The 16,471-nt window shown below is 39.5% G+C and overlaps 1 protein-coding gene across 5 annotated transcripts in view; it reads left to right on the top strand.

Annotated features, from left to right (window-relative positions):
* The first annotated feature begins 2,140 nt into the window (after positions 1-2,140).
* The window catches only part of R3HCC1L (R3H domain and coiled-coil containing 1 like), a 33,513-nt gene continuing 19,182 nt past the window's right edge, over positions 2,141-16,471 (top strand). Inside the window, exons 1-2 of one of the 5 annotated variants that reach the window (XM_008050349.2) lie at positions 2,141-3,656; positions 3,720-3,925. In XM_008050349.2, the coding sequence (XP_008048540.1) occupies positions 2,141-3,656; positions 3,720-3,925 (1,722 nt within the window). Of the gene's footprint in view, positions 3,926-5,294; positions 5,385-8,927; positions 8,938-16,471 lie in introns of those variants that run through there. The other 4 variants (XM_008050347.2, XM_021708720.1, XM_008050348.2 and 1 more) reach the window with 4 other exon arrangements.

The raw sequence follows: 16,471 nt of genomic DNA, 5'->3' as shown, positions 1-16,471 counted from the left end.
TACTGACTTCTGGAGAAACACAGAAGCATAAACTCTGGAACATATCCTTATATTCATGTTGCTTTCAGCTCACTGCAGGTTGTAGAAATGATATCAAATTATAATTGTATCAGTTTTGGTATTTATTAAGATGATCTGTTTTATGCCAGTTGCAGATTTGATAAGTACTCAATGTTTATATCCAAATTATTATTTCAAATGTTGAATTTAAAAGGGCTGTGAGGACACATTCCTCCCTTTGAATTCACTTCTACCCTTTTTGTTGTTTAATCTGTTGTGAGTCCTCTTAACAGTTCTATTAAATCATCCACATTTCCCCATTTTATATCCAGAATTTCATCGTGGTATATTTTGTTAGATGTTTTACAAATTGAAACTAAGGTATGCTATGTCACTGGCATTCCTTCATTAGTACTTCTGTCTTTGAAAATCAGTCATTTTTGGAAAATGTCTTGGGTGGTTCAGTGTTAAAGTCATATTCTTCCACATATGGAAAGATAGAAAATCCTTGAAGAATGGTGGTCTGGATATTAATGAAGGCATCCGAAGAAAAAGGCAAGAGTGTCACTGCAGATACTTGAGGATCAGAGCCATAGTATTCCTTGGGCTGAAGAGAAAACAGCCTGTGCCGTGAGAGTAGAGCTTCTTCATTGAGGACGTATTTTGAATCAGGTGGAATTGTAGGTCTGGGACAGAGTGGACAGGATTTGTTGGCCTCCCCCCACCCCCCTTCCTTCTCATTATCTTTTCCTTTCAAAATGCATGTTGTGGTATCTATATAGATACATATGTATGTTGTGGTGTGTGTGTGTGTGTGTGTGTGTGTGTGTGTGTATAAAATATATAATTTATTTTGTAGAGATGGAACTGCCTACCTCTCTATGTTGCCCAAGCTGGTCTCGAACTCCTGAGCTCAAGCCATTCTCCTGCCTTAGCCTCCCAAAGTGCTGAGTTTACAGGTGTGTGCCACTGTGCCCAGCTAGTTGTGAGATATTAACAGTGGGTGTATCTGAGTGTGTATGGGTTATTATTATTTTTTATGTGTATAGTATCTTCTTATTCTTTGTGTCCTGAATAAACCTACTTTATGGCATTATTTTGAAGATTAAAAGGATAATAATATGAAATTGCCTAGCACATTTCCTTGTATTTAGTGGATAGTAGATAAAGATTTATTTAACTTTTGTTAAATTTCATCGACCAACTATGGTAGAGGGTGTCAGGAATTTATTAGAGTGAATTATCTTATGACATTTTACTTGATCTCTACCTTTCTGTCATCCTACCAAGATCTGTTCTGTTACCGTTGGAAGCAGTGAAAATTTACAGTAGGTCACTTGACTAAATGTTATTAGTAGAGTAACATCTTTTTCTTTCTTACTACTTTTTTATTTTCTACAAAATCTTAAATCACAGGCAACAACTTTTATGAATATTCCTTGATTAGTCATTTCATTTTCTAGCTAGCATTCAAGTCACTTTTAAAAATCATTTATGTGTACTTATTTATGTTGAGCAGATGTAGTTTTGGGAGTCTTCTTTGCATATATTCTTCATTGTAAAAATTTAAGCTCCTAGAATATGGAGATGGTTGTCTTTCATGCGTACTTGATAGGTGGCTATCACTGCTATATCTGTTTTTAATTCAGCCTAAGAGGACACTGTTATTCAAAAAAGTAAAGGAGATTGGAAGTTAGATGTAAAGGGTTTTGGGGAACACGGACAATGAGGATATGTGGGTAAAACTCATGGACTCATGAGTTCTTTTGGAATTTACTTTCCTTAGTTGTGTCCTTGTTTGCATGAATTATTTTATGACAGGTTTCACTTTTCTTTTTTTTTATTTGAGTAGGAGTTTCACTCTTGCCCAGTTTGGAGTGCAGTGGCACGATCACGGCTCACTAAAGCCTCAACCTGCTGGGCTCAGGCAATCTTTCCACCTCAGCCTTTCAAGTAGCTGGGCCTACAAGTGTGCACTACCTCTCCTGACCCATGTTCTTTTTTTAACTTGGGGATTTCTAAGAATGGATTAGTAGCCTTTCTACCCAGCCTTTAAAAACTCTTGGCTCAATACCTTGTATAATGAGTGTCTGATAATTAAATAGTTCCCCCCTCTCTTTTTTTTGCAGATAGAGGTGCCATGCAGCAAGAAGCAGCGAGATGCCGAGTTCGAGCCAGAAGGCCTGACATGGCGCTCTACGTACCCAAGGCTCGGCGGGGTGCCATACTCCTCGAAGCAGGTGACAAAAAGAGCTGTGGCTCACCTGATTCTGTGGTGAAAGAAGAACAGAAAGAAGGTTGCCACTCCCAAAAAGAGATCTTTTGGGACAAACCTGAGGCTCAAAGACTGAGTGTTACTGCTGATAGAAAGGAGCGTCATTGTAGAGAAGGAAAGAAACTGTCAACAACATTAAGCAAAGACACTTGCCTCCAAAAGAGAAATAAAGATAGGTTTTGTACTAAGAGAGCAACCACAGAATCCAAAGAGGTACTATCCCAGGGATATGAGCACAGAGCCCCAAATGCTGGGATTATTCCTAATGTACCTTTACAGAAACATTGGAAACCGAAGAAGGTGGAGTGTTTGGAAGTTGAAACCACGGATTTAATAGAGCATGAGAGGATGCGTCTGTCACTTGCCCGTTCAGAAACGAGTGAGGGTCCGGTGCTCAGCAAGCCTTTCCAAAATGTGGAATTCTGTGATTCCAGCAGTCACGAACTAAGTGGGGAGACGCTTGAAGACAGAGATCTGGAAAGTAGAACTGAAACTGATGCCAAGGTTGTCGAGGCAGTATCCCGGTTTCCTGGAGTTTTTAGTTCTGTACTGAAACCTGAGACTATGATTACACCAGTAAATGTAGGCTCTGAGTCTGCAATTGTACAACAGGACATGCACACATCAGATGGAATGTTGAAGCGGAGCAGTGGAGGCATCACGCCTATTTCTGTTCCTGGAAGTCCAGATGATGTCATTAATCAAACTTGTGTGGCTGAGAATGTAGATGATGAAGACAATAGTATAGGTTTCATCTTGGGTCGGAAAGGCATGGATTCTCTTCCCGAGACCATGAGTCACAGCTCTCATAAAATGGCTGTAGTCAGCAAATCAGAGAGCGCACGTAGCATTGTTGATCCAGTAACGATTAGACAATGTGAGGATAGTGACAGCACTGCTGATGAGTTATGTGTAAAGCACAAACCTTCTGATACAGCTGTCCTTGCTCATGAAATAGACATAGATAATGGACTTATGAGTGTCGGTGACGTTACCCGTAAAGCACCTATGATGGACATTATGGCTGCCACATGTGATCATGTAACTGCTACTAGCCCTCACATAGCTGCGGTGAGAACAACTGACGAGGCCTGTGACGATACAAGTCGTGTAGGAGTGAGCACAGATGCCGCTCCTCCTCCTGCAGCTGGGAGTGGGAGCAACACTGGAACTTTTAGCAGCCCTACTGCTTGCTCAGGTACTTATCCCGAGAATATTTCATCTAGTTTTACAGAGTCAACAGGAAAGTTGATAGAAAACTCGTCAGATTGTGCTTCCTCCTTACCTATAAAGAAGATTGCTGGTAGTAATTATAACACTTTTTTGGACTCTGAACTCAGTATGTTAAATGGGACGAAAGTACTTTCAGACAGTGCCTTGGGCAATGCTCTGGATAGTACCAGTGATATAACAGAAGCATTGCAGGAGCTAAGAACTGCTGAAGAGTTCAAAACAAGGGAGGCAGATGACTCAGAGAATATAGAATGTGGAGTACCCTTGCCTGATGGAGAACTGTTATTTATGGAAACATCCCTGGAACTAAAAGGAACGAACACTTCTCATGTGGAGGGAGATACTGCTACTGAGGAGAGCTGGGAGTCTATGTTTAATGATGATGGTGACTGCCTGGATCCACGTCTTCTACAAGAGGTATGTTTAGTTGAAATTACTTGGTACTTAGGCAGTTTATATATTTGTGGAACCTAGGGTTTTAGGTAATTTTGATAGATATTTGTGCAATTCACTCACATTCAGTTTAAGAGTTCTTGCAATAAAGTAATAGGATTGTAGATTGAGAAAAGAATACCTGACAGAGCTTTAGAAAATAAAACCTACAAAATTGAGCTGTATATATAGTAGCTAAGCCCTCAGAGATCTTATTGAATAGATTAAAGATGACTTTAATGGATTCTGACTACCTGTTAAGCAAGTACTCAGCAGAGTACTTTGAACTTCTTCAAAAGGATTTTTCTGCCTTGACAAAATATATTTTTTACCTATTTGGGGGAAGGAGAATAATTTATTACTATTATGATTCATAATTTTCTAGTAGATGTTGAAATCTTAGACAATGTAGAGGGAAGGAAGTAGAGAATGGAATGGTAAAATAAAAGAAACTATAATTGCTTTTTCAGGAGTTTATACTGAGTTAAATTGAAGTATAAATGACTGTTGAACATATAGAGAATGTAAGTGAATAATGACATGCTGGCCAGTGAAGTCCATAAATATAAAATATTAGACTTGAGGCCTCTTAGAAATTACTTTGTTCACTCCTTTTGTTTTCTAAATCTAAATGTTTACTCTCTACCCAACATTTAAATTCCTTACCATAAATAAGAATCACTGGTTTTCAGTAGTAGAACCACTCCCTCTTTCATTCTCTATAGTTGGTTCCTATAACCTTTTTACCTGGAAGGGAAAAAATGATTTTCCTATAAGTCCCCTTGGGGAGGAAATTGAAGCTTAGTGGTCACACCTTTAGGAGAGGCAGAATCAGGATTTCAGTGTAGTCTTTCTTAACGCAGTGGTTATGTATGTTCTTTCTACCAGGTCATTTCCTCACTGAAAGGGTTTTTGTCTGAGTCATTCCAAAGAGCCTTTTAAATACTAAGTGAATAGTCTTGTTTCTGAGAATTAAACTAGAAAAATTAAAAGCATAGGCATGTGAAAGAGCCACATGAGGCTGAAGAGGGCAGCTCGCTGGACAGAACTGGCTTTCTAATACTAATCACTCCCCCCTCATTCTTAGGAGGTGTTGGCACAGACAGAATGTCCCTGTACCATAATGAGTACTGCCTACTGTCAGATCAGGAAGCACTATGTCTTCAACATTCCTCAGAATGAAAGATAGAGCAGAAAGTGTTTATGAATGAGCATCCGTGAATCCCCCCTTGAAATAACATTCAGAATTATATATGTATGTGCATTTTTTCATAGCTTTCATCGGATTCTCAAAGGCAGTGTGATTCCCAAAGTATGGTCCCTGGACCAGCAGCATGAGCATCACCTGAGAACTTGTTAGAAATGCAACTCTTTAGCCCAGCAAACTGTAGATATACACGTTTTTCAGATGATTCTGGTAAAGCTTGAGAACCACTGCTCAAAGGTAAACACAAACTTAAATGTATCTCAAAATGTGTTTGGAAAGCTACAAGTGACTCCGCTATAATTAGAAAAATACTGTTCAGCAGAGGTTTGAGGCCCAAACCAGGTTAAGACATAATAACAATTGGGGAAGTTTGGCGAATATAGAGATGTTATTAAGGACCAAAGCATTGGGAGAGGCTTTAGTCAGAGAGAGGAAGAAGTAGCGTTCACAGGAGTTAGCCAAAGGACTGCCTGAACTATATATAGGAGAGAAGGAACAACTTCCTACAAAAGAAAGGCATGGCACACAGAGCCTTTTCCACTTGGCAGTACTGAGTAAATATTTATGGACTGGATGAGGTTGGTAGGGCAGAGTTGGGTCTTCTCTTTTAGGGTAGCCTCCAGGGGCTTTCAGAGCATCAGTGCTGCTAGAATTTGGATTCCGTGTGGTAGCTTATGCATATGGCCTGTGTATTGGAAGAGAAGGAGATTCAGATGTGCAACTCAGTTTTGCAGGTGTTAATACTCTTTAGAATAGCTGTAAAAGAATTTAGACAGCACTCAGTATTTTGAGCATAGTCAAAGAGGGCACTGGGATGACCTAAAGCTGAGAACGGCAAGACAGCAAGAGTATACGGTTTTTTAAGCTGAAGACTGCCAGTGCCTGGGTGTTGTGTTTGGATCATCTTTGGAGGCACTTGGGGCAGAGCGGGGCCTGTGTTAGGGCATGAGGACAGGGGAGGAGGATCGATGAGAGCAGTAAGGAGGGCAACTCCCGATCCTTTGAGAATGGATTGGGAAATGGATCCGATGCCACAACTGTGGTCTCTTCTGCCTTGAGTTTTAGAAGTTGTAATAATAATAATGCTACTAAAATACGTGCAGTAACATTAATAGCCCTTCAGTGACTTTTACTTAGTTTATTATTTATATTGCTCTAGATATACTTTATTAAATGCTAAACAAGAGTGCCTGCCTATCTTGAAACATTTGCAACCTAAGGTTTTTGGCTGTTTTCCTTGCTGGCCTGTTTCTTTTCTGATAATGGCTAGACAGATGGAGGGATGTCTCATACTTCTACTATGAAGGTATGGTGTAGAGCAGGGCGTGGCGACCTTTGGCAGGTGAAGCAATTCCCTGTCATGGTTGAGCCTCTAAAATTGCCCCGCGGGGATAGAACATAAATAATTAGGTCATTGTTGAGCTTCCAAAACTGCAACTCTTGCCGGGCACGGTGGCTCACACCTGCAATCCCAGCACTCCGGGAGGCAGAGGCGAGAGGATGGCTTGTGACTCGACAGTCACATAGCCACCTGAAGGGTAATATGAAGCAACCATACAGCAGCCTTACGGCAGATGTCCGATGAGTGACAAACACAATGGCTGCAGAGGGGATGAGATCCCCCTGCGCTAGACTGGCTGACGCAGTTTCATGTTGACGAGGCCGCAGGATTAAACAAGAGACTATAGTTTCCACTTCTCAATCGTTCTGTGGGACTGACTTCTACTTTTAAAAATTGTAGATGGTGTTTTTTGAGCCGTTTTAGGTTTATAAAACAATTGGACAGAGTCCAGAGTTCTTACGTCCCCCTCGCTGCCTTTTTAATTTCTATTTTCACAGTATCTTTTATTAGTTTCAGCTCATTTCAACAGATTTGTAATTCTGTTTTGGTGAAATTGTCCCAACTGATGTGTCACCAGCTGCATGGGTGGGGATTTGTAGCCTCACCTTCCAGATTGCTGCCTGCTCTACTGCAGTCACGTGGGGCAATCCGGTGAGGAATCTGAGTGAGTTTTTTGTTTAAACCATTAGTGGATGATGGCTAGATCTTTGGTTCACACAGGAAGAAGGCACATTAAATAGATTCCATTGCTCATAGGTTTTTCTTTTTTCTTTTTTTTTTAAGCCAAGTGACTCCTAAAATTAAAAATCTACCTTCTGAGCTCTGTTCGACTTTTTGCGCAATGCTTTTTCCTCTGAATCAGCGTATAAGCCAGCAGCATTCTCATTTTTGAATCTCTTTCAAAACTAAAGAAAGATAAACAGTTCTGGGTCTGTATTGTCAGTGCAGAGGAGACTTCTTTAAATTTAAGGATTCTCGTCTGAAGCTTCAGAGGTTCCTCGTGTGTCTTGCTCTGTCTTTGCTATGTAGTACATTTGTTTCAGTTAACTTCATAAGATATGATATGTAGAATATGATTGGGGCATTTTTAAATTTATCAAGGTTTATAGTAAATCATAAAATTTTAAATTGATTTTCTTCAATAGAAAATGAGTTAATAAGCAATTAAATAGCCACAAGGTAATACTGGAAGTAAAATGCAGAAATAAAGAAATGGAGAATTGACAAACCTAAGCTATGTAATGGAGAATTGACTATATGGGTTAATTCTGTGTAAATAGACATAGTGACTTTTGAAGAAACTGTAATAATTTTGTACCATCAATTTGTCGAGTCTTACTGTCCTTGTCCTGTAAACCCTGATGCCTCATATTTAAATTTGTTAACCTGTAACTATAAAGTGGTATATTTATTGTGTTTAATTAAAAATATTCACAAAAATGTTTGTATTCCTACCTTCCAAGATCTGAGTCAGGATTATATTATAGCCTTTGAATTATAAGGACTAGGAACTTTATCTTGTCTCAGAGTTAATTTTAAAAGTGGAATGTTGGCTGGGCTCGGTGGCTCATCCTATAATCCCAGCCCTTTGGGAGGCCGAGGCAAGTGGATTGCGTGAGCCCGTGGGTTCGAGACACACCTGGGCAACTTGGCAAGACCTCATCTCTACGATAAATCAAAAATTAGCCGGGTGTGGTAGCGTGCGCCTGTAGTTCCCGCTTGGAAGACTGAGGCGGAAGGATCTCCGGAGCCCAGCAGGTGGAGGCTGCGGTGGCCAGGAGCGGCCACTGCACTCCTGTCTGAGTGACAGAGTGAGACTCCAACTCAAAAACAAACAAACAAACAAACAAAAATGTGGAATGTTAGCACTGAAAGTCATTTCTGAGAGTAAGTCTCCTTAAGTTCGCAAGATTGTAAACTCCTTTAAGTAAGAAGTCTAGTCTAGTCTTATTCTCAGCTGGTCTAGCTCCCTCGTGTTTTATTTTATAGGTCGGGTAACTAAGACTCAGAGAAGTTGTACTTACCTAGCTAAGGTGAGTCAGTGCCCGTGTTGGCCTAAGATTCCATGCCTCCTGGTTTCTTTCCCTGGGCTCTTTGCCGCTTCTTGACAGGTCTCAGCCAGTCAACAGATATTGAACAAATATTCTGCCCAGCTCTGATCTTAGTGATGTGAGAGATAAGAGAAGAATAACAAGTTTTAAAGAGTCTACAGTCCTGTATTCTCAGAAATGACTAGAAAAAAATAAACGAGTATTCTATTTCAATTAATTGGAAACAGCATTGATTGTTATATACATTATGATTTTATGTGTAACTAAGAAAGAAAACACCTTAATACAGTGCTTTTTCCTAAGAATTTTAATCTTGTACATATTGAAAAACCTTTAGGCTTGAACATACATTTTTATTATATTTCATTCTCTTATATGCATCAAAAGGAAAATGCAGGTAAAATAAATTGGTTGAGATTTTCCTAAAACTTCATGTTCAAAGTCCAACTCTTTATAATAATGTCTCAAGGCAGTCATTGACATTAGTTTTTCATTCAGTATCATCTACTTTGCTATCAAGAACTTTGATGAAGCAGCATTTCCTAAAAGAATACATAATCATCTTTGCACTTGTATCTGAGATTTTCTTCCACATTGCTTACCACTCTTTCTGCCAGTTTGGGTATGGATGCTTTTGATACCTATGTATGTGCAGGCAAGTAGTGACAATATGCATGACTGTAAGGAATGCCCTGATGTGAAAGATGTTAAAATGTGAAAAAGATGCATCTTGGAATTGATGAAATGTGGTGTAGGTCAACTGCTCTGTGTTATTATATAGAGGTATGCGGAAGGGAAAGATCACTAGATGGTAGTTAATAGGGAAAGCTGCAAGATGAGGGGAGGATCGAAGCTGGACCTTGGGAGAGGAGCGATCATGTGCAGAAAATCCACTCCAGGATGTGAGAACAGCTTGTAAAAAATTCGAATGCTACGCTGAGGGTGATGGCGCATGCCTGTAATCCCAGTACTTTGGAGGCCAAGACAGAAAAATCACTTGCGTTCAGGAGTTCAAGACCCGCGTAGGCAATATAGCAAAACCTCTTCTCTACAAAAGTCAAAAAATTAGCTGGATGTGGTGGTGCGTACCTGTAGTCCTAGCTATTCGGGAGGCTAAAGCAGAAGGATTTCCTGAGCCTAGGAGATAATGGCTGCAGTGAGCCATGATTATGCCACTGTACTTTATCCTGGGTGACAGAGTGAGACTCTGGTTCAAAAAAACAAAAACAAAAAGAATGCTTCCAGAATTTGGTCTTAAATATGTCACCATCAGAAGTTTAGATGATTTATTTTGAAATTTTATTGTTTTCCTTTTATATAAAGCCAGGACAATTAGCATTTATTGGTAAAGGAAGAGAAAACAGTGTCATCTTTTTTTCCCTCCAAATCTCTGAGTGTCATGTAGAGTCATTTTAAAAATATATGTTATGTAAATTAAATCCTTATAGAGAAGGACTCTTGACAAAATCAATCTTGTTAAGCACGCACTTGGACAAACTTGAAGCATGTGTGTTTTATTCATTCTATAAATCTGTATTGAATACCTACTTTGTGTGAGATAATGTGTATAGTGGAGGAATATAGGAATAAATATGACATGTTCCTTATAGTTGACTTGCAGAATCAGAATGTTGGCTAGGAAATGGAAACTCCGCTCTTCCTTTCCAGCTTTACTTTCTGTATCAATTTCCTCGAGCTGCCACAACAGTTTTATAGGTTTGGGGCTTAGATTTAAGTCTTTAATCCGTTTTCTGTTGATTGGTGTATATGGTGAGAGATAAGGGTCTAGTTTCATTCTTTTTTTATTTTTTGAGTTTGAGTTTGAGTCTCACTCTGTCGCCTGGGCTGAAGTACAGTGGCACACTCATGGCCACTGCAGTCTCGACCTGCTGGGCTCAGGCAGTCCTTCTACCTCAGCCTTCCAGGTAGCAGGAACTAGAGGTGCATGCCACTGTGCCTGGCTAATTTTTTTATTTACTTTAGAGACGAGGTCTCGCCAGGCTGGTCTCGAGCCCCTGAGCTCAATCCTCTTGCCTCCACCTTCCAAAGTGCTAGGATTACAGGCATGAGCCACCACGCCCCGGCCTAGGATCTAGTTTCATTCTTTTGTGTATGCTTCTCAAGTTTTCCCAGCACCATTTATTGAAGAGAGTATCCTATCTCCAATGTATATTCTTGGTACCTTTGCTGAAAATCAGTTGACTGTAAGTACATGGATTTACTTGTGGATTCTCTATTCTTTTACACTGGCTTATATGTCTACTTTTATACCAAAACCATACTGTTTGGTTACTGTAACTTTGTAGCATATTTTAGAGTCAGGTAGTGTGATACCTTTAGCATTGTTCTTTTTGCTCAGTATTGGTTTAAGTATTCGGTTTTTGTGTGGTTCCATATGAATTTTAGAATTGTTTACATTTCTGTGAAGAATGTCACTGGTATTTTGATAGGAATTGCATTGAACTTGTAAGTTGCTTTGATCATTTTAGCAATATTAGCCCTTTTGAGCACGAACTATCTTTCCATTTGCTTATGTCCCCTTCAGTTTCTTTCATCAGTGTTTTGTAGTTTTCCTTATAGAGGTCTTTCACCTCCTGGGTTAAATTTACTCCTGGGTATTTACTTATTTTTGTAACTATTGCAAATGAGATTTATTTTTCAGTTAGTTTGCTGTTGGTGTCTAGAAATGCTGGACTTTTGTATCCTGGAACTTTACTGAATTGTTTATTAATTCTTAGAGTTTTTTGGTGGAGTCATTAGGCTTTTCTCTATATGAGATCATACCGTCTTCAAGAGGGACAATTTGACTTCTTCTCTAGTTGGTATGCCTTTTATTTTTCCTCTGACCGGATTATTCTGGCTGGGACTTGCAGTACTGTGTTGAACAAGAGAGTGATAGAAGTGGTCATCCTTGTCTTGTTCCAGCTCTTGAAGGAAAAGCTTTTGGCTTTTTTCCATTCAGTATGATGTTAACTGGATTTGTCATATATGGCCTTTATGTTGAGGTATGTCCCTTCTGTGCCTAATTGGTTGAGCTTTCTTTTTTTATTGTGAAGAGATGTTAAACTTTATCAAATGCTTTTTCTGCATTACTAAGGTATTTGCATGGTTTTTGTCCTTCATTCTGTTGATGTGATATATCACCTTTATTGATTTGCATATGTTGAACCTTCCTTATATCCTTGTGATAAATCTCACTTGATCATGGTGTTTTTTTTTTTTTTTTTTGATGTGCTATTGGATTCGGTTTGCTGGTATTTTATTGAGGATTTTGTATCTAGGGATATTGGCCTGTAATTTTTGTTGTTGTTGTTGTTGTGTCCTTGTCTGGCTTCATAGAATGAGTTAGAAAGAATTCTCTCCTCTTCAATTTTTTGAAATAGTTTAAGAAAAAAATGGTGTTAGTTCTTCTTTATAAGTGTGGTTGAATTCAGCAATAAAATAATTTGGTTCTGGGCTTTTCTATTTTGGGAGACTTTTTATTACTGATTCTCTCTGGTTACTTAATAATTGGTCTGCTCACATTTTCTGTTTCGCCCTGGTTCAATTTTGGTAGGTTGTATCTGTCCAGTAAATTACCCATTTTCTTTAGGTTTTTTAATTTATCAGCATGTGGTTGTTAGCAATAGTCTGTGATAATCCATATTTCTATGGTAGCGGTTGTAGTGTCTCCTTTTTTACTTTTTACTTAATTTATTTTCGTCTTTTTTTTCCTTTGCTAGTCTAGCGAGTGTTTTATTTTCTTTATTCAAAAAACCAACTTTTAGTTTTATTGCTCTATGTATATTTATTTAGTCTCTATTTTGTTTCATTCTGCTGTGATCTTACTCTTTCTTTCCTGCTGCTAATTTGGGGTTTGGATTATTCTCGCTTCTCCAGTCCTTGAGGTATATCATTAGATTGTTTGTTTGAAGTCTTTCTACTTTTTTGGATAGAGGCATTTATTGCAACAAATGTCCCTCATAGCACTGATTTTGCTGTATCCCACAGATTTTGGCATGTTGTGTTTTTATTTTCATTTATTACAAGAAGTTTTAAAATTTTCTCATTAATTTCTTCATTGACCCAATGGTTGTTCAGGAGCATGTTATTTAATTTCCATATATTTGTATAGTCTTTGGAGTTCCTCTTGTTGTTGATTTCCAGTTTTTTTCATTGTGGTCGGATATTGTACTTGATATGATTTTGATTTTTAAAAAACTTGTTGAGACATGTTTTGTATCCCTATGTGTAATCCAACCTGGAGAAAGTTCCATGTGCTGGTGAGGATAGTGTGTATTCTTTAGTTGCTAGATAGAATGATCTGTAAATATTAGATTCTTTTGGTCTAAGGTACAGATTGAACTCATTGTTTGTTGATTTTCTGTGTAGATGATCTGTCTGATGCTGAGAATGGAGTGTTAAGATCCCCAAATATTATTGTATTGGAGTCTGTCAGCTCCTTTAGATCTAATAATATTTGTTTTATTATTTGGGTGCTCCAATGTTGGGTGCATATATATTTAGAATTGTTAGGTCCTCTTCTGAATTGATCTTTTTGTTATTATATAATGATATTTTTTGTCTCTTTATAGTTTTTGACTTAAGTTCTGTTTTATCTGATACAAAGTGTAGCTGCTCCTGCTTGCTTTTGGTTTTCGTTCACGTGGGGTATCTCTGCATTCCTTTACTTTCATTCTAGCATATGCATCTTTACAGGTGAAGTGACTTTCTTGTAGCCAACATATAGTTGGGTCATGTTTTTTAATTCATTCAGCCAGTTTATATCTTCTCCCGCTCCTTGTGTTGGAATCCCATTCTGTCACTCAGGCTGGAGTGGAGTATGGTGGCACAGTCACGACTCACCACAGCTTTGACCTCCTGGACTCCAGTGATCCTTTCACCTCAACCTCTTGAGTAGTTGGGACTACAGGTGTGCGCCACCATGCCCAACTAGTGTTGTTGTTGTTGTGTGTGTGTGTGTGTGTGTGTGTGTGTGTGTGTGTGTGTGTGTGTTTTGTAGATACAAGGTCTCACTATGTTGCCCATGCTGTCTAACTCTTGGGCTCAAGTGATTCTTCCTCCTTGGCCTCCCAATGTACTGGAATAACAGGCATGAGCCTCCATGCCCCGCATGTATGTATGTGTGTGTGTGTGTGTGTGTGTGTGTGTGTATGTGTGTATATATATATGTATATATATGTATATGTATATATATTTGCGTTTTGTTTTGAGTCAGGGGTCTCACACTGTCACATAGGCTGTAGTGCAGTATCCCACCACAGCCTCAACATCCTGGGCTCGCACGATCCTTCCGCTTTAGCCTCCCGTGTAGCTGGGGCTACAGGTGTACACCACCATGCCTGACTAGTATTGTTTGCTTGTTTTGTTTGTAGAGATGAGGTCTCACTATGTTGTCTAGACTGGTCTTGAACTCCTGGACTCAGGCATTCCTCTCACCTCAACCTCCCAAAGTCCGAGGGTTACATGTGTGAACTACCGTGCCCATTCTTAATATCTTTTAAGTGGGGAATTTGATCTGCTTGCATTCAAAAGGTTATTATTGTAGATGAGGACTTGTTTCTGTTACTTGTGGTTTTTGGATTGCTTTATATGTCTTTTGTTCCTTTCTTCCTCTCTTATTGTTTATCATTGTGACTTGGTGGCATTCTGCAGTGGTGACATTTAGTTTCTTTATCATCTGTATGTCTGTTTTACCGGTGAGCTTTATACTTTTGTGTTATTACATGATATTGTCCTTTTGCTTCCAGATGTTGGATTTCCTTAAGCATTTTTTCTAGGACCAGTCTAATGGTAATGAATTGCCTCAGTTTTTGCTTCCTTGGGAATGGCTTTATTTTTCTTTCATTTTTGAAGGATAGCTTTGTTGGGTATAATATTCTTGACTGACTTTTTTTTTTCTTTCAAAACTTGAAATATAACATTTCATTCTCTCCTGACCTGTAAGGTTTCTGCTGAGAAGTCTGCTGTTAGTCTAATGAGAATTGTCTCATATGTGACTTGAAGCTTTTCTCTTCCTATTTTTAGAATGCTCTCTTAGTCTTATGCACTTTGGAGAAGACCTTTTTGGGTTGTGTCTGTTTGGGGATCTTTGAGCTTCTTGTGTCTGGATGTCTAGATCTCTTGCAAGACTTCGAAGTTTTCAGCTGTTATTTCATTAAGCAGGTTTTCCATAAATTTACTTATCTCTTCTAGAACGCCCAGAATTTGAATATTTGTTTCTTAATGGTCTCCCACAAGTTATGTCGGGTTTCTTCTTCCTTCCTTCCTTCCTTCCTTCCTTCCTTCCTTCCTTCCTTCCTTCCTTCCTTCCTTCCATCTATCTATCCATCCATCCATCCATGACTGAGTTTAGTTTCAAAAGACTTATTTCCAAGTTCAGAAAGTCTTTCTTCTTCTTGGTCTAGTCTATAGTTAAAACTCTTGATTATATTTTTTGTTTCATTCATTGAATTCTTCTGTGAACCAGGATTAACTTGGCTCTTTTTTATGATCTCTTTCTCTTTGTTGAATTTCTTCTTCAGATCATGGATTGTTTTCCTGACTTCCTTGTATTGTTTCTGCATTTTCTTGTGTCTTACTGAGCTTTTTAAATACCACTTTTTGAGTTCTTTTTTTCAGGCATTTCATAATTCCTATTTTCATTGGAATCTGTTGGTGGATAATTATTGTGTTCCTTTGGAGTTGTCGTATTTTCTTACCTTTTCATGTTTATTGTGCTTGTTCGTTGATATGTGTGCACTGGAATATCAGCCACGTCTTCCAGTGTTATAGATTGGCTTTTGAGGGAAAGATTTCCCCCTCCAGATGGATCTATAGTGTTGGTCAAGGAAGGCACTTTGGTTTTGATTCTGGGTGTGCACAGTAGTGCGGTCTCTGTATAATTTCTTTGGCTGTAATCAGTGTCAGTAGTGTGTGTTAGTTTCTCAGTGGTTTAAGTTGTAGCTGTTAGTGGAGGCTGTGATGAGGCTTTACTGGGGATAGGGTTGCCAGATGGGTCAGTCTTCAAGCACCAGTGGTGGTGACAGTGGGCTGGGTATACTTGTCCTTGGGCCCCAAGGCAGTGTACCTAGGAACTGGTAGCAGATGCAGGCAGGCCAGTGCTGGGCCTCCAGGTGGTTTACTCCAGTGCTGGTAGTGGCTACAATGGGCTGGGTGGGCAGGTGGGTTCTTGAGTCCCTAGAAGACTGGTAGTGATGGCAGTAGTGGTGGTCAGTCAACCCTCTGGCCGCCAGGTAGCATGCAGAAGATGGCAGATGGGCAGCACAGTCACCAGGCCTCCAGTGATGCGCATATATCCAGGCAGAGGCAAGTGGGACAGGCCCTCAGGGAGATCAGGTGCTGTTGGTGGTCATAGCAATGGCAGACTGGGCAGACGTGTGTTCAGGCCTCCAATAGGCATGCACAGGTGACAGTGTTGGCCTGCTTCACAGACAGGAGGATCTGCTTTCAGGCCCCTCCGATGGTGTGTGGGCATCAGCAGTGGCAGCCAGGGCAGACATACTGCAGCATATTTTTATTTTTTGTCTGTAGGGAAAAACTGGCACATGACTTAAACTTTTTATTTTTACTTTTATGTATTGAATAACAAAGGAGTAAACAAAGAAACAAGAACAACAAATAAAAGCCTCAGCAACCTTGTGCTCACTCTTCTATGATGCTTCCCCCTTTGCAATTAGGCATCAGGTGATTACATTATAGCAAGTTTATATTTTGAGGTGGGGTCTCACTCTGTTGCCCTGGCTAGAATGCATGCTCATAACTCACCTCTGCCTCAACCTCCTAGGCTCAAATGATTTTCCTGCCTCAGCCTCCCAAGCATCTGGGACTACAGGTGTGTGCCACCACACATGGCTAATTGTTAAAATTTCTTTTGAAGCCGGGCTTGGTGGCTCAGCCTGTAATCCCGCGCCTTTGGGAGGCTGAGGTGA

Source organism: Carlito syrichta, unplaced genomic scaffold (genome assembly GCF_000164805.1).
Source record: "Carlito syrichta isolate Samal-C Ts95f unplaced genomic scaffold, Tarsius_syrichta-2.0.1 Scaffold144542, whole genome shotgun sequence".
NCBI lineage: Eukaryota > Metazoa > Chordata > Mammalia > Primates > Tarsiidae > Carlito > Carlito syrichta.
The sequence above is the reverse complement of the archived record's forward strand: the minus strand, read 5'-3'. Positions and strand labels throughout refer to the sequence as shown.